Genomic DNA, 18,479 nt, shown 5'->3' with positions numbered 1-18,479 from the left:
CATAGAAAAGGTGTGATGCACTTCAATTGAGCAACACATTTTTTCTGCCTCTTAGCTGGCTTAGGCTTTCTACTTTGCCAAAAATAGACCGAAGCAAAGAATGATTTCCACCAATATCACAAAGCACACTGCCAAAGTACACAGGGGCCCTTAGGAAATACACCAAGCGACACAGGGGAAAGAGCATCGTTAAGTCAGTTTCTCTTACCTTTAACTGCAGTAAAATAACAAAACAATTCATATTAACCGCAATATGAGGAAATACTCATCAGATTCCAGAAGCCTTTGAGACAGGATTTTCAGATGCAAGCAATATCCAATAGATGTTTCCTCACTGCAGAGGATCAGCTTTTTTTTATTTTGCAATTGCACCTATTTAAAGTGATTGTACAGCATCCAGTGAGGCGGCCAGGAGCTGAAGATGGGGAATCCAGGCCAACAAGAAGCTATTTCATGTGTTCACGCTGACTGTCCTTTCCATGCTGTGACAGTCACCACCACAAGTTAGGAGGTTCCTCGGCCACTCTGCTTTTAAACAAGGTAATTTCATCCAAGTGCCGCATGGGGACATCTCTGATGACCTCTGTCAAGTCCTCATGAAGCAGAGGGAAAATGATGACATTTAATGCAGGGCGGTCCGCCTGGAAACTAAATCAGACACAGGTTATTAGCCGAGGAGAAACACAAATTCTCCAGTGCAAGAGAAAGGGATTGCATGGATATAGATCATGCAGCGGTGGGGGCAAGGAAGGGTTGTTCAGAGGAAGCAGGAGGGGCAGCTGGAAGTCAAGGTCTCCCACTCTCCTCTGTGTGTCAGCAGGGAGTGCAGGCTGGGCTTGCACCCCTTTTCAGCCAGTCTGTTGAGCTGACACAAGCCCAAATTGGGCCTAACATGGGGAGCGAGGAAGACGTTTTAAAAAACCCAAATAAATCACAACATACAGGTATTCTTAGAAGACCAGAGATCTTAAGAGCTTTGCCCAAGCTGGGCAAGGTGCTCAGAGATAACACTTTAAACCACCTACAAACCCGCGGCAAGTTGCAGAGCCATTAAGAAAATCAGGCCAGAGCAGTGCCAGGCATTCCCTCGGGGCTGAGCCTGGGATTATCACTTCAGGCTGGGTTGTTCTGCATGCAGAGTCTACACTGTGCAATTAGAGCACAAGCAAGTTTAAAAAGCTCAGATCTGCAGATAAGCATTTAAGTGTGTGCAAGCACACACACACACACACACACTGCAGCCTCCTTTTTAATCCAAGTTGCAGAAAACCTGTCTTGGCACTACAGGAATTTGCCCTAACAGCAGTGCACACAAGTATCCCTGTTGGCCACTTGAATTTTGGGTTCCAGTTTCTGTATCTACAGCCTTAGCTTTTTGGTCCCCTCTTAGAGAAAACTGCATTCTCCTCCTGCCCCCCCAGCTCTTCTTGCCAACATCACACCACCAGGTCTGCCTTCCAGCACCCATCCCAGACCTTGCAAGCGCGAGGCCTGCTACGATAACATTTGAGAGGAACAGCAGGGTTATAACTACAGAGCAGAGGGAGAGAACAGCAAAAGTTAAAGCCATTTATACAATGTAAAAAGAGCCACACAAAAAGAGTCCAAGTCCCCATCAGCAAGTCCACTACATGATAGCAACCTGGTGAGTAAGAGAGCATGGGGGAAAAGAAATAGTATTACTCAGTGTAGCATAACAAGAGTTCAGTCTTTTAAAGCTGGGAGGTAAAGGGAAGTTATGCTATAGCTTAAGAGTTCCACCCCTAAGATTAAAAGACTTGTGACTATTAGCCCCATGCCATCAAGATGCTTCCTCCGAGCTGTGTGACAAGGGCCAGTTCATTATCACTTTAAAGGAGGCAGAGGCAAACCGGCAGCATCAGTCCCTTCAGGCCGAACCAAGTTGTCTTGCATCGAAAGAGGAGTTCACTGCTCAACAAACTTCTCTTACACAGATGTGCGTCTGGAAAATTCCCAGCTCATCTCTAGCTCTGAAACGGCCAGATTTCTATTAAACAGAGAGGGAACGGCTGGAGATTCAGCTGCTGGAAACACACATGAAAATCCCAGGTAGCAATACTGCCAGCTGAAGAAAAGACCACGAGAGACTGGCATTTCCCAGGAGACAAAATGGATATTCCCATCCACAAATGATTTGGAGTAAAGGTGCCAAAAACGTAGCAGAGAAACTCCATTCCAAGGCTAATTGCTCAGTCCTGGTGGGTTAAATTAATTTGCCTGAACCAAAGTAGCTGCAGGAGTAAGGATTTCCAGCAACAAAACTACCCGAGGCAATTTTATATCTTTCTGCATCACAGACCTGCCCTTCATGCCTCATGCCTAAGGGCTGGCAGAAAAGGACACCGCTCCTTGAGTGGATCTGGGGGCTTGTGTAGGAGCTGCGCAGTTCCTTACTTCCACAGCACTGCCTACAAGAAATCAACCAGCAAATAACTGCTGATCTGGAAGGCAGTTGGTAAAGTCTGCAGTGAAATTACATAAAATACAGCAAATGTCTCTTTGATAGTCCCTCCTCTGCCTCAGTTCTTCGTGTTTCTTATCCAACACCACAGTCCTGCATAGAAAATCGTGTTAATAGACCAAGTTTACTGAAGTTCAGCTAGGAAGAAACAGCCATCTCCCCAAGGCAAAGAAACCTCTGCTTCTTTCTTTGTATATAGACTCTCCCAAATTAGATCTGCCTGCTGGCTTCTCACCATATACAAAATTGTAGTTTATAAGCAGCCTTTACATGTAGCTATAAAAAATGAGAACCTAGACAAGTTTACATGACAATCTGCCACCAAGACAACTGAAAAACCCCAACACAGTAAGTATACCTTCCAAAGCGGCTGGATTTATATGAGAGGTTTGAACTTGATCTTAAAAAAAAAAAAGAAAAAGAAAAAAAGAAAGCTTTGTAATTTTCTCCCCCCCTCAACAGGAAACTGTATGTTACTGCAAAACTTGTAAATTCCATACCCCAGCAAGTTGACGCCGGAGAATTCTTTCCATGTACAATTTGCGTGATTTGAGAAAAAAAAAAAAATCAAATGCACATGGTTCACCATTATTCTCAGCTAAATGTGCGTGCAAAGCCTCCCCTTTAACTGCCTGTTAAAAAACACCCTGATTTTAACGAGCAGCTGTCATAATGTTAAACTGGGATTAGCAGTTCCCAAAAGCAGGCTCCCTCTGCAATCTATGCTCCTTTAGTCCTTCCCCGGAAGGCAATTCCTTTCTTCATACACCTGTCCAGGTGGGCTAGATTAAGTGAGAGGCACTTAGAGCACTAGTTCAAAAGGCCCCAGGCATGGGGAGGAGATAACAAGAAGGGGAAGAGATTGAGTTAATGAGTTGCAGAATAGCTCCTGTAATCTTCTTGACGGTTCTTTCCTCATTCCACACCTGGATGGACTTCAAACTGGATCTACCTCTGCAAGCGCATGGCTTGTAAAATTAAAACCCAAAGGACAGAGAAGGATATCGACCTAGGGAGACAAAAGAGCTGCAGTTTCAGACATGAAACCCTGCTTTTTTTCCAAGGGAGAGAAGCCAAGGATATGCTTGCTTGCACTCTCCTACAAAACCTCCAGACTAAACTCATCATGATTAATTAAATGAAAGCAAGTTTTCTAGGCAACTAACTAGCAGCCCCTTCAAAACAGATCCTTTAATCAGAAACAACCACTGGGATCACAAAGAAAATACCCACACACACACATATTTTCCAGCATAGCCTCTGGTCCAGCAGACTCAACACCAAACCAACAACCACCCAGCAGGAACTTTTACAAGGAGGGCTCTGAAGTGTCCTCATTTGGATGTGGACACATAGTGGGCCTGGCTTCAGCAGCTGGCTGGAATCATCCATGGAGCTGGGAAATGGAGAGTGAAGTGCACCCTGTGTCACAAACTCCTCCTGGCATCAGCAGAGGTATAACCTCACTCAACAGCTAGATCTTGATCAGGTTGCATGTGGCTGAAAGGGTTAATAGCGCTTTGTTATTTGCCTCCAAAATTATCCTAGAACAGGTGTGGACTGGACACAGGAAGGTTATTTTCAAGTGAACAGCTTGGTAAATAGCCTAACACTACTGTCTCAATTACTTCCAACCAGCGTGGCAGGATCCAATATGTAGGTCAGGGACAAAGTCAAAAAGAAAGACAAAAAAAGTCTACAGCAAGGCTGCACTTTGATCAGATTTCCTCGATTTTAGCAAGACAAAAGAGTCGCTCCCTGGAATGCAGTTATCTCCTGGCAAACACTCTCAGCGTGTGTTTTCAGACATACCTCTCTAGAGAGGTCAGTGAGTCCCCAGGACTCCACCTGCTGATAGAGCTAAAGGGCAGCCCAAAGTCATCGGAGAATCTCACCAGCCAGCCTGTAACGATGGATTATGTCCCCCTGCAACTCTGTGCACCACAGACCCCAGAAGACGACAGCTTCACTGCGTTAGGTGCTGCTCAAACTTACCTTTTCTTACCTGTAAGGAAAGGATAAGGCAGTATTTGGGACTGAAGAATGTATTTCCCCTTGAGATTTCCAGAGAAACCTAAGAAAAGCCCTATGCCAACTTCAGACATTTCAGCACATCCCACTTCACAAAAGCTGGCAAGCAGGAATAAGGGCACACAAGGTGGTGTAATTAAACACTGGCAACAAAAGCAGCACACACCAGATAAAATGAGGAAATACAGCATATCAGGAGCGGATCATGGCAGTGTTTTTTAACTCAACAAACTGAGATAAGCTTATGGGAAAAGAGGCTCTAAAGAAGAAAAGGAAGTAAACCAGGAGAAGCTTGATTTAGGGGAACAGAGCAGATGTAGACTCCGGTTTGCGTGACTCTCACGATAGCAACTCAATCTCCACTGCAGTCGCACACCTTCTCCTCCCTCCGTTTAGACTTCCCCCACAGGCTGGTGAGCTGCTTCTGGAGAGCCCCAAGATTCCCAAGAGAAGAGAATTCAGACCAACTCACTTTTTGACATGCACACAGATCTTTCACCCACATGCACAAAAACCCTGTTAATCCTCTGCCAGGCATAGCACAAGTCTGTTTTCACTGGAAGACTTGCTCACATCTGCAAGTTCAAATGTGGCATCTGTCCTGCAAGCTTCAGCCAGCATACCTGAGCCAGGCTGGAAAATCCCGTCCCTGAAGCACAGCACGGTGGAACGGAGGAAGTGCCGGGACAAGCTGGAGCAGCTGACAAGTGGCATGACCCAACATACATACACACACTTTTCTCAACTTTTCAGGGAAGGCCAGACATACACTTAAAAATTTTTCCACTGGCCGTGCCCTGAACTCAGAACCAGGGAACTGCAAAAGCTCTCCTTGCTTACAGTGACTGCCAATAGCGCAAAATGAAGCTTCTCCAGAGCATCTTCCAGCCACGCCAAAGAAACTGCGGGTGGGATTCCCCCAGGCCCCTTCCTCTGTGAGCAGGGAGGATGCTTGCCTCCCACTCATCCCCCAGAAGCCTCTCAAGAGGGGTCCAAAGCCTCCACAAACTGACCCATTCCTCACCGCCATTCTCACTTCCAACCCTGCCAGAGTACCAGCACTGAGCAGACTTCGTTTTCTAACCTCAGAAACGGACTTCAGAAGTTCCCGAGGAAAGCTGTTGTGATTCCTCAGGTTGCTCTTAACTCCACACGAGATATTTCCTCCATAAAGTGTTTTTCCTTTAAGTGTGTCTTTCATTCCCTCATGTCTACAGGGACAAACTGGCATTCTCCCAAGGCCTGTGATTTCCTCTCACCTTAAGTCCCATCACTACAGCCTCCAACCTGAGACGAAGGGGCGTAGATGGGACTCTGGAAGTCATTCACACACAACACTGCCAATTCTCCCATTATCTTCAATACAGCATCCTCTGCCACTGACTTGTCGTGGCGAAGGAGCAAGACACGTCAGACTCATCCCGAGTAGAGGTAAATTACATCTCTCTACTGTGGTTTCTCTCTGTAAGGCATGAATGACACTCCGCTAGTTCTCCAGTGAACTGAGGTTTATATCAAACATGCTCGCAGACTGAGGTTCTTACATTATTTTGCCAGCTGAACTCTGCATCAGTCAAATGTGACCGGACAATTAGAGAGGGAGGGAATAAGAACCCAAAGAGCGATGCCAGAGTGCCCAGGACACGTCCTAGGGGAGTGCTCTGCCAGAGCAAGCTGAAAGTTATTTCCTAATCTCTTCCACAAATTAAAAAGCTACTGCAATAACCGCTCAATTAGATTTATTTTACTATGGAAATGCTTTAAAGCTGCAGTTAATGCTTCCGTTCAGCCTTTTACACCCTCATGAAGAGAAAGCACAACAGTACTATTCCAATATTATTTCTCAGCCAAGAGAGAGAGGACACTCCTTGAAACCTATTTCATGCACAAGCCAATCTACCCTCTAAGGGAGGTTTCAGGACTGAATTCCCTTCAAAACACACGAGCTAGCAGTTAGAACAAGCCATTTGGGTCAACCACAGGAATGCATTTAAGAAAAGGGTATGTTAGTACCCCCAAAAGAAGATATATTAATATGCCAAATTGGGGATGGTCCCACAAGCCGTGCTGGCTTGTAAAGTATTTGAACCCACCCATAAACAACATCCCTGGTAGAAGCAAAGGTGTCTGGGCCACACCTCAAGCAGTCAGCCTTCGCCAAGCCCGCCAACGAATTCTTGGGTAACGCAAGCTGACAAGGATGCAGTTTGTTATTCAGTCTGTGACAGAATGATTCAGGGGTTTCTAAGAGCAGGAAATGAAACAGACAATGAAAGCTGGAACAGGATGCTAATGATTCACTACACCAGCCTAGCGATACATTAAGTCTTCTGCAATCAGACGCAGGGCCTGAGCCCACAACATGCTTATGCTAGCGGAGTGGGATTGGCAGCTACCATGCTGGCTGGCTCTGGGATCCAGGTAAGCCAGCAGTGTACTGAGAGGGACTTTTTCAAGGTCAGAAGGAAGAGAAGGTGGTGAAGGGATGCAAAACCAGCTCGAAAATCTCAAATAAGCCCCGGGTGGTAATACCAGCTTTTTGCAGTGTCTATACAATCGCACCGGTCAGGTGGGCAGTGCAGGAGGGACACTGGAGGACTTTGATGAATTGAAAGATGATCTTGCACTTGCTTATACCCTAACAGCCCCCTCCCACCCAATCTAACAGTGAAAAGGATTACCCAAAGGGGCTTTTCTGAGGCCAAGTCCACAACGAGAATCCAGGCAAGGGGAATACTGTAGGGATATTCAGGGCAATAGCAACAAGGGAGGGGTGAATGCATAGATCTGAGGTGAGCAAAAATTCCTTTGTGATAGTTCAGTCCTGTGCCAAACACCAGGAGAGGGACTGGCTCGCTCAGCACTTTCCAAATACTCAGTTTCACCCCCATGATCCCACATGGAAGCCTTATTTCTGCAACTGAATCCCAGGAGAGTGCTTCATCCCTTCAGCGAGCATCACGGCTCTCACAGCCACACAGGGCCACTGGAATCAGCAGTTTAAGAAAAGGTAAGATTCAGCCAAGAGTTTCATGTTAAAAAAGGACAATAACAAGCAGGGGAAAATTTAGGTAATGCTACAGAAGCTTGAATAGTAAGATCTCATTCAGACTGAAACAGCTATTCCTGGAAGGTGGCAGAAGCCCTATTGTGAAAGTCACTTCAAACTAAGCGGTGCTCATACCTAACACAGGCAGAAGAAGGAAGATTAAGTCAGTGTTTCTCTTTCTCTGGGTCTTGGATCCCCAGAACAGGCAGATTGTCCTAAGACAATAAAATTCTCTGCACTTTCCAGCATTGGTTAACCCTCAGAGTCACCTGAGTTGTACATTCGCTTTGCAAAGCCATTTGCTGGAGACAGGTAGCCAGCGTGGCTAGGCGAACAGGGTCAGAGAGCTTGAGCTACATCTGCCAGCCCCCCACTCCCTACCCCGCGGCTCTTGGGGGATGCTGCACCAGGACCCCAGCCAGCCCCAGCCCTCTGCGCCCTCTCCCAACAGCTATCAGACCCCAGGAGATGACAACAGCGCTTTCGGGAGATGTGAGCAGATGAGCCCAGGTACGCACTCACCACCCCAAAACACACTTCAGCTGCACCACAATCTTTCACTTCCTGACCACGATCTCTACCATGGCTTAACTTGGAATGCGTTTCTGTAAATCACAACTCACCTCTATGCCTTGACTCTTTCCCCCTATGTATGAAGAATCCCTAATGACATCGCGCTCTCAGAGATTTTTTGTTTTGCCTTTTTTTTTTTTTAACTGTTGCTTTCTTGATCTTTTCCAAGGTGTTTTTTCAAGGACTTTTCACCGGCTTGTATTGTCTGGTGTTGTAGAGTCCTTGAAATCATTTCAATGACAGGAGCTATCTAAACAGTTAAGCTAAATTCTAAAGGAACAAACTGAAAAATAAAATCTGTCCTTGAGGCCAAGGGGATATTTGCCAAAGCATTTCCCATCCACTCTTCCAGCCTGTTTTCTGCTGGTAAGCTTCACCAGGAAAGCAACTTCTCATGCACATTTGTGAAGTGCCCACTAACCATGCCATGTAGCTGTGCAACCCTGAAGTCATCCAAATTCCTTGCCCACAAGATTTCTGGGGCAGAGAAATACAGGCATATAAATACGATTATTTAGCATGCAACACATCAGTAAGCAGTGGGACACCTTCCATAGGTCACAGCTCCATCTACTGACTATTTCACAAAATAACAGTGTGGATACCCTCGCAGAAAGCTGCTGGACGCAAGCCCCGTCCCCCCGGGCCGGGATTTGGACACACCGTCTCTTTGCAAGCATTTAGAAAGAATCCCAGCACAGCAACTCAGCCCAAAAGGGAGAAGCAAATCTCCCTTTTGTGCAAAGAAGCCTCTTTGCACAGCAACAGGTCTAGGGTCACACCTCAACCTACAACCGTGGGTCCTCAAATTGTGGTATTTCAGTGTTTATGGAATTACCGCTGCAGTGTTTTTAACAGAAGAGTTATTTAAACAAAAACACCACATGCTTGGCGCTAAGCACTTTGGCAAAGTTAGGGTGCAAGCGTAAAAGGGAAAACATTGTGTTCGTTAGATCCTCCATCTGAAGTGTGGCAGCAGCTGAGCCTCATGTGATAGGGGAAAAAAAGTCATTTTACAGAGAAACTGAGACTAGACCACTGTCACATGTGAAATCTGAGGAAGATCAGGGAAGTGGACATGGATCACTCAAGCCGCATCTCCCACTCTAACCACTAGGCTCTTCTTACGTGCACAGAGTATCTCCCTGAACCATAAAGGAGATTACCCCTCCCATTCACATAGAAGAAAAAAGAATAAAGAAAAACACTGCAATGATTTATCTGCCCAGAGGGAAACAGTCTTCTCTAAAGCTCAGAGGAGACCTTGCCCTTGCAAGCCTCTTGTTTGCTGATGAGGGCTCCAGATGAGTGCTGTTCTGCTTACTGTGTTTCATTGCAAAAGAGGCAGAACTGAATCAGAGGCTTTTCATGACTTAAATACATAAACGAGTTTGTCCCAAATAGCAGCAAACTTCAACCAGAAAACTGCCCACAAGAAAGCTGGACACCACACGGCCTGGTTTAGAGCTGTCACAAGACTAACAGACATGAGAACAACTCTCTTTTTGGGCCAGTAGAACAGAAATACATAATACTAACCTTATGTTACAGTCTAAGGGAAGAGTTTGAGAATCAGTTCAGGCTTTAAGCCATTGGTGTGAAGCAGGAGGTTTAATACCCAAGCTCCCATCACCACACCCTGTATATACACCATCTTCCAGTACAACTCTGCTGCTGAAACCAGTCTGTGCTCCCCAAATCTGTCCCAACCTCTCCTGTGATCCAAACCCTCCCATGCATCCACATCAGAAAAAAAGATTGCACTGCACTAGGTGGCATTTTCAAGCCCTCCCAGCTCTACTACCGGCAGCTAACTACTGGTGCATGCCCAGCCCTAGGCCTTTCCAGTTCCCACTGGTGTTTCTTTGCTTTTTAGAGGCACTGGGAGAACGAGAGTCACTTTGGCCCCATCTCCCTGTTCAAAACCAGCAATCACTTGGCTGCTCTCAGCCTAAACAAGACCATCTCCACATAGCCCTAAAACAGGAACTCTAACCCTTAATGAGACCTGAAGAATTGGATCAATTCCCCCAGCTCAAGAAAGGGAGCAAAGAAAGGCTCACAGCCTTGCCTTCCCTGCTCTCACCTCCTCCTTCCCACCCACTCTCCATGTTTTCCCCGCACACGCAGCATCTGCACACATTCCAAGCAAACAAACAAAAAAAAAGGATAAATCACCTTATTTCATTCTGGCACAGGGAAATATAACTTCAAACTTGCTGCCCAATAGCCTTTTCCGATGTAAAACTTGGATTAAAGAGACACTAGCAGCACATTTTTAGAGGAAGCCATGCTGTGTGAATTAGAGCCTTATCCACAGGTTTAAGCAATGAACTAGCTCACGCACGGGTTTTACTGCACATCTCTTTGCCCTTGGAGTAGTAGACAAAATGCAGTCAAGAGAAAGTCAATTCCTGACCCCATCTGAAGGCACATTTGTGCAAGGATGAGAATGGGATCAGGAAAAGTCACGTGGTTAAAGACTCACTGATGGCTCATGGAAGACTCCAGGCTTTGCTTACACATCATTTTCTGTATTTTGTTCCTTCCATTTTATTACTAGAGACAGTTGCATGAGAACGGGATCTTTGTTGCTTAGGAGAGCATCTGCTCCCACTGCTTATCCTCCTCCTTAAGTCATAATCTTACGTGACATCAAAATCGTTTCCAGAGCCACCAATTACAATGTCATAGAGGATTATGACTTCAGGTGTAGAATTTGCAGGGGGAGCAGATGCTCTCTTCAGGAAAAAAAAAAAAAAAAAAACACCACACTTCAAAAATCCTGTTTTCATACAAATGTCTCTATTAATAAAATACAAAAGAAGAAAAATAGTATGACAGCCAGAACTGTTGCTAAATATAAAAATAGTTTTTAACATTTCCACGAGGCATCAACTGCTCTTTGGAACGTTCCCAGGGTTTAAATTATTAAGAGGTACAGAATGTAGTGAGACTCCATCCACAACAGAGAAAAAGAGGGAGAAAAGACTGCAGAACAGCCTATTTCTGCTCAGTAAGTGGATAATAAAATTTTGGGCAGTGTTGCAATGGCATCTCAAGAGGGGAGGGCAAAATAAAAAACGGGAACTGTGAATTCTCGGTTCTTTCTAAGGATCCCCAAAGCACAACTGAAATCCACCAAGAAATGTTTTTACAGATATGAAGCCCTGTGAAAAACAAACTCAAAGAATCCTTGTCACATCACAAGGAACTTACTTAGATGTTTCCAACAATCACTATCCCAGAAGGACACAAAGCCTTTTAGAGGCTGTAACAAACAAACAATCTCGTGTGCGGTTTGGTAGGTAGCTAATATAGTCATAGGCTCTTCTGGATTTGATCCGCGGAAACAAGCCAAGTGTAATAAGTCAGTTTGAAGCTGGAGAAAGGCTGCGGGGGAGGAGCACCCTTTAGGATGCAGTAATAATGCCGTGTAATTTGAAATTTTTATTAGAGCTTAACAGGGCAAAGCAACAGTAGGTGACAAAGCAAACAGACTGAAGGTGGAGAAAAAGCCTTATAGGAAAAAAAAATGGAAAGTCTGTTGCATGGGAAATATTTTGTAAGATGACTGCCACTATTAGAAGATTTCAAAATGCCAAGCGTAATTAAAAGCTTTCTTTTCAAATGCAGTTCACGGCTCACACGCAAACGTTTCCCACCACGTGAGCCTCAGAACACTGCAAGGGGCCAAGCAAAATGCATTTAAGAACTGCCAAACGTGCAAAGGCAGTTTGTACCAATTCTCCCCCACAACCCACACCCCCTCCAAAGAAAAACCCTTCACAACAACCCTTTAAAGGCTTTGAATTGCGCTGCCAGGGGATTATCAGTAAGTGACATTTACAAGTGATTAGAGGACGGAGAATTATCTTAGTCACTTGTGGGAAAGGAGGAAAGCTTCAAGGTCAAATCTCTCAGTACTTAAAATGTCGGCAGATGTTTTGTTTACACGAAAAGTGTCATTTGATTTATGATGGAGCTTTACATCCAGAACTTCATCTCAGCCAACGGAACTGCAGAGAACATGGGTGGGAATGGAATAAAAAAATCATATAATACCTTCAAATATTTCACTGATTCACTCTTACTTTAATAAGAGGCTAGTTCATGTGCCAAGCAGTTACACAGTACCTATTAGCTTCTTGGAACAAGTGCTCCAAGCCATATAAACCTTGGCAAGCAAGGAAATGGAGATAAATCTTCAACAGCTCCAGAAATCCCACATCAACCCCTTCCTGCACTCACCTCCGGACAATAGATTGCTGGAGATTTTTGCAAACGGTAAGAGATTCTCCCATAAACATGTGGCACATGATGACCTCAAGGCAGTTGGCCATGAATGACATCACTGCGTCAGACTGCAGAGTCCCACTCCGGGAGACGATGCAAAGCCGCTGGAGAGAGGAGCAATGACTCAGTGCCTGGAAGAACTGGGCGCCCGCACAGAAGTACGGCTGTTCCAGCCTGCAAGAATAAACAAAAACAAGTCAATGGCCAATTGATGCTTGGGCCGCTATGAGACAAGAGGGAAGAGAGCACGTTCACGGGGGGCTGGCAAATGGAGCAACTAGTGTCCCCCACTGCCTGTTTCACTTACACATGCGATAACCTTCTACCTGCTTGTGCCAGTGGTATGGCATAACAAACACGACATTGCAAGCTCAGACCTCTTGCTTGCTAGTTACTCTTGAACGGTGCATGCTAAAGGACAAAGACACAAATAGGCAGAAAAGCCCTAAACTGCAGAATTCCAGCGCCCACAGGGAGTAACCCTGATTTTGCAAGTTTTCCACAAAGCATCTGGTCTTACGACAAGCACAGCCTGGCTTTTGCTACCTGACATCCACCGAGCAGTTGATGTGGATTTAGGGACTTACTGCTCCAGTGCACCAAACACTGATCAAACTGGTCATGTTCAGTTTACTGCCTAGAGAGAAGCAGGCATGAAAAATTCACAATGCACATATGGTGATGCAGAACTTGGGCCTCTGAGCCAACAGAGTGACCACAGCCAGCCCTCCCTGGTCAGAGGATGGCAAAGGATCAAAGCTACTGCTCTCCCACAGGAAGAAGAACCATCATCAATTCAACCTTTATCTTAAACACTTGGCCCAGAGAAGAGAGACAGGAACCTCTATCATGGCTATCCACAATCTTACGTCACAGCCCAGAGCAGGACAACAAAATGACATGGTGAAGCCATGCCTGACCAACAAGGGGTCCGTGTTTTAACTAGCAGCATAACCGGCTAACTCCCGCACAGAAAGCAGTCTGCAGGAAGCAGAACCTGCTCAGGGCCCGTGTCACCACGAGAGTACGTCTGCTTAGTGAAGATTTACTACAGGGCCCCAGAGCACTTGGGAATCTCAGTCATTGGGTCAGCAAGGCCAAGAGCTCCAAGGTGGTTAATCCATTAGGTGATAACAAGCTGTCGGTCCCAACCTCATCTGGATAATCTCTACATAGGCTTTTGTAGTACGCAGGGGTATCTCAGCAACTTAATCCTGTTAATTGATAAATTCTGTTTTAGAGTCTCAGCCTGCGACTGCTGGTCAGGTAGCACTGCCTGAAGAGGTCCTAACAGCCCACGAGTGCTTTGGGTAACAGCTTAAAATTAATATTAAGGAAATGGGAAACCTCTCCAATTTTTCCAACAGCATTATTGGTCCATTATAAGTTCAGGACAAAAAGTACAGAAGCCCCTGCAACCTCAGAGGTGGTTTCTAGGTTAATCTCTGTGACATGACAGCCATACTTGCAATACTGCCTTTCACTCACTAGATGACAATGTTGCTTTGGAATATCCGCTTAAACTAGCTTCTCAGCCTGGAAAATGGGGAGGGGAAAAAAGGGTAGAAGCAGCAGAGAATTAGCCAAATGAAAAGGAAACTACATTATCAGCAGGAAGTGCTAAACATTAAAATCCTCTTAAACCTATATAAAACCTTAGACTTTACTGAAGAAAGAACAATGACAGCTTACATTGAAACGCCTGGCTGTTACAAGCAGACACCCTTGTTCATCCTTTATTCCACGCTCTACGCTGCCTCTCATCTTTATCGCTCTTGGCCTCCATTTCAAAGTCTCTGGAAACTACAGGGCCTAGACTGAGTGAAGCAACACTGCACACCCAAACCTCCTTCCCCAGATCTTGGTTCTTCCATGGCTATTTAGTCTCCTGAAGGTTAAAGATAAATTCACATGACCCAAGCCATTAAGCATCTGAATTTCCAACAGCTGCCATCCCTTGGATGAAAAACCAATGAAAAACCAACATGCTCCTTGCCTGTTATAAATGGGAAGTGGTAGAAAATGAAAATCCTCTTCAGGTGTTTAGCCACCCTGGCTCCCTTCACTATTGCAATGGATCAGGAACATGCACACAAACAGCAGTCTCAGCTGATGAACAATAGTTTTAGTCACGCTAACTCTTTGTGATCATAGGAGTGACCTTGCTGTTACTACTGTTAGGCATTTTAGACCCGTTTTGTGAACAGAGGATGACAATGGGACTGGCAGGTCTAGCAGCTTTACCAACAGAAGCTGATTTAGGGAAAAAGGAAAAAAAAAAAAGCAAATTTCCAAAGTAATAACATCTGTGTTCATATGGACTGGTGCAAGGAAACCATCACGGTTCATGCCCTTTGCTTTCACAAGCACATTTGGCTAACGTGAAGGTCCTTTACGCACCCTTTAGGATCAAATCCTTGGTAGGATCCTTTAAATCCTACCAGGAGAGGTACACCAACAGGACAAACTCTAAATTTGGAATGTTTTCAATATATTATCAAGAAAAGAAAAAGAAATAAAAAAAATAAAGAGGCAAGATTTTAATACAAACCAAAGGCAGAAAAATATCTCATTGGGAAACCTAAGGAGAACTCTACATTATCTAGACATTGTAGGAGTCTCTTCCTTCCTGGAAATTTAAGAGAAGTACGTGTACACAAAGCCAAAAAGTCAGCAAAGGCATGTAGTACTTGACCTAGCCCTGACAGGCTGCTAGCTCCCAAATATGCAGCATCCACTCTTCCTTATCTAAAAGGAAGGCAGCATAGAGACTTTTTGCTCTTAAAACACTGGTTAAAGGGCATATCCTGAGCCCCCAAGGACAGCATGTGATGCCTTCCCTTTCTCCGCAAGTCAGGAAGGAAAATACCCAGTTTTCAAGCCATTGCAGCTACTTTTGACCAGAACAGGAACACTCGCACTTTTAACACTAGCCACAACAAACCACACACTGCATTTCTGGAGATCCACAAACAAAATGGAGATGTTCAACAGCAGCCCCTCACCTGAGATCTCTCAAACACTTGCAGTGTTTCAGCATGTCCATGAGAGCAGACATATAGACCACTTTCCCCATCATGCCCAGGTTGGCCAACGAAAGAGTCTGCAAATGCTGGCACTGCAATCCAATGTTAATAAGCCCAGAGCCAGTAAGAATATTTGGCAGTTGCGCTAAGGTGAGGCTCTGCAAGTAAGTCAATTGGCTAATGGCAGCCACCTCTGAATCCCCCACGCTTTGTGCCCGGACACAAGGAGGCAACGAGTTCCGAATTGCTGGCTCGTTGCGGGGCATGGCGGAGGAAAAACTGGACCCAATTATTTCCAATGTTTCCAAAAATCGGAGGCTTCCCATCAGAGCCCAGAATACCGAAGACTCTATCTTCCGATTTGCCTGGTCTGCCAAGTTCCTCGGATATGTCTGTATCCCAATCCGCACTTTCCTTCCAAATGTTTGGGGCACCAAATTAGATGCCATGGGAGGTTTTTCCACATTTGCAGCAACATCTGTGATGGAGCAAACTGGTAGTGCTAATGAGAGCAGGTGCTTTAGCCTGGACAGAAGCTGGCACAAGTGATTCCCTACGCTTTCTGAGCTGTGATGGTGAGCTGCAGAGAGGTTGAGGTGTCTCAGGTTGCAGCAAGACACTACCAGGCTTTCCAGAATGCTACTGTCAATGTCATCTTCTGCTTTTCGAAACAAGGACTCCGGAGCCAGACAGTGAACGCAGCCACTGAGATTCAAACTGGTCAAGCTTTTAAGATCCCTCCCACCATTAATAACCCTCTGGATCAGGTGGCCACCAGATAAGGTGCATCGGCTAAAGCTGAAGTAGAAAGGGTTGTTGAACTTCAAGTGTTGCAGGAGCCCAGAGCCATTAATCCAGGCTTTGGGCAATTGTAAAGCATCCAGACGTACATTTCGAGCCATGGAGTCCAGGAGGTTTTTAGTGGCTCCCGTCTCCGCAAAGCTACCGGGGGCAGAAATAAGGAAGGCGTGAAGGTTCTCAGGTGTCCGATCACTTAGCACCGCCAAGTACAGCCTCACCACCTCCTGATTAACATAGCCAGGAGCCAGCCTGGCATAGAAGACGCGGAGGTTCTGGTAATGGGGCACATTGCTCTCACCTACCATTAGCTGCCCAGAGAGCATAAAACCTTCTCGCGAGCGATCAAGGATCTCAAAATAAAGCAGCAGTTTCTCAAGGCTAGTGCAGCATGGAACAACACCATACGATGGCGTGTAAAGGGTTTGCTTCAATTCCGAGACACGGCTAAGAGTGGCTTTACACTCACTGCTTAGCTGACTGGCATCGAAACCCGGGTTTACATCTATCGCCAGGGAGCGCAGGTGCTGGAGCGTGGACAGCATCTTTGAGAGACGGAGAGAGGTGACGTGGCACCCAGACAAGTTCAGTTTTACCAGGTTCTTGCATCGTGTTACGTGATCAATAGTGGAGCTGGGCAACCAGTAGCACCCAGCCATGTTCAGCTGGTAAATCTCTTTTCCGATATCCCTCATCAGTTGCTTCACTTTGTCTTTGTTTACCTGTACTTAAACAAAACCAGATTCAATGAGATATATGGCAATGGTGCGTATTGACTAAGTTTCCCATCTGAAGATGGGGATAACAGTGGTTAGCACTTAGATTACGTGGCTCATCCAAAGGTCTCAGGACACTAGCACAGTCTAAGAATTATTATACTGCTGGTAGCTGGCTTAGTCTGCCATGCTTTAGACTCTTTAGATTACACTTCCTTTAGCTTCTTAGCCTGTGCAGTTCTGCATTACTGACTGTGAGGCCAAATCTGTTCAGCAACTGATAGTGGAATGGAGGACCACACCCATTTTCTAACAGCAAAGCTATTTCAGCAGAACTAGCTACCTATGGAAACTCAAATTGAAAGCAGAAAGTTTCCATTCTCCTTCATCCAGTTTCCTCTTTTGGAAATGAGTAAGAGAGGCTTCCCCTTGCCTGCACTTGGTGATACAGTCCTCACAAAACGTATCACCCTTCATTCCCAAGCTTTATTTTTGTTGTAACACATATACAATTTCTGGCTTAGCTGACTGCATGCCTGACAGCAATATGCACAAGATTTTTTTGCACAACAACATGGAAAATGTATTTTGAGAAAATGGCAACTTTACACAACCACAGCTACAAATGGAAAGTCATGTTTACTTTCATTGTAGCTTCCAGAAACACAGAGAAGATAGTTATATAAAATACTGTCAGTGGAAACTAAGGGAGCACAGAGCTGTTCTAACAAAGCATTCTGGAAAACAAATGCTTTTATAAAACAGTTTATTGTTTATTTGATTTCAGAGTTCAAGAGCAGTTCATCTATGCAGACACATTGGAAAGTTCTACTTCTTGGCATCTTTTCAGAAGTCAGATTTGTCTTCAATAGCTAACAGAAGAAGCAAGCTACTCTCCCCACCTTATAGTCTTTCTGAAGTAAAACTGTATGGGTTAGACTCTTGTCAAGGCAAAGCGTTGCAAGTTTCCTGCAGGTTCTCCTGACATTCAGGACAAGGTCTGTGCAAGGGACGTAGCTGAGGATGTGCAAAAGGATCTCATCTGAGAACTCCATCAAGTTGACGCCATTACTTTCCTCCTCGCTCTCCCCACTTACGATCTCCTGGGGGGGGTAGAAAAAAAGAAAAAAGAAAAAAAGGAAAGCTACTACCTCAGAAACTTCAGCAAAGCTTGTGAGAAAACAGATTCCCCAAGTTCTCATAAGGATTTATAAAGTAAGACAAAACAGAGACGCTTGAATCTTTAAGTACTTCCATCTGCATGAAGAAACCAAAAGCTTTCCCTTAGAAGACAATACGGAGGTAGTGCAAAACTTCACACGAAGCCACAGTACCTTCACTCACTCTTTTGCTGTTGGCTACTTTAGAATGAGGGGAAAAAAAGTTTACATTCATTCTAGTTTTGCCACTTACTTTGCAATTGGAAAGTGACTGTCCCTGATTCTTTCTAAATATAACGCAGCAGCCTCTTTCTACATCTTTCCTCTAAGTAAGTGCCATCCATTTCA

The 18,479-nt window shown here is 45.2% G+C and overlaps 1 protein-coding gene across 1 annotated transcript; it reads right to left on the bottom strand.

Moving 5' to 3' along the window:
* Positions 1-474: 474 nt before the first annotated feature.
* Positions 475-16,929, bottom strand: FBXL18 (F-box and leucine rich repeat protein 18). The gene is made up of 3 exons (XM_009817177.2): positions 15,437-16,929; positions 12,387-12,605; positions 475-648 (listed from the first exon to the last, which is right to left on the bottom strand). The coding sequence occupies exons 1-3, from the start codon at positions 16,912-16,914 to the stop codon at positions 492-494; spliced, it is 1,854 nt and encodes a 617-aa protein (XP_009815479.2). The 5' UTR covers positions 16,915-16,929; the 3' UTR covers positions 475-491.
* Between the last annotated feature and the right edge of the window lie 1,550 nt (positions 16,930-18,479).

The sequence above is a fragment of the Gavia stellata genome, chromosome 18 (genome assembly GCF_030936135.1).
Source record: "Gavia stellata isolate bGavSte3 chromosome 18, bGavSte3.hap2, whole genome shotgun sequence".
NCBI lineage: Eukaryota > Metazoa > Chordata > Aves > Gaviiformes > Gaviidae > Gavia > Gavia stellata.
The sequence above is the reverse complement of the archived record's forward strand: the minus strand, read 5'-3'. Positions and strand labels throughout refer to the sequence as shown.

Excerpts from the sequence above, each read along its gene's own strand:
- FBXL18 (XM_009817177.2), bottom strand. The coding sequence starts at position 16,914 with ATGGCTGGGTGCTACTGGTTGCCCAGCTCCACTATTGATCACGTAACA. Across the intron at positions 12,606-15,436 it reads AAGTGTTTGAGAGATCTCAG|GCTGGAACAGCCGTACTTCT; the intron begins GTGAGGGGCTGC and ends TTATTCTTGCAG. Across the intron at positions 649-12,386 it reads CAGCAATCTATTGTCCGGAG|TTTCCAGGCGGACCGCCCTG; the intron begins GTGAGTGCAGGA and ends TGTCTGATTTAG.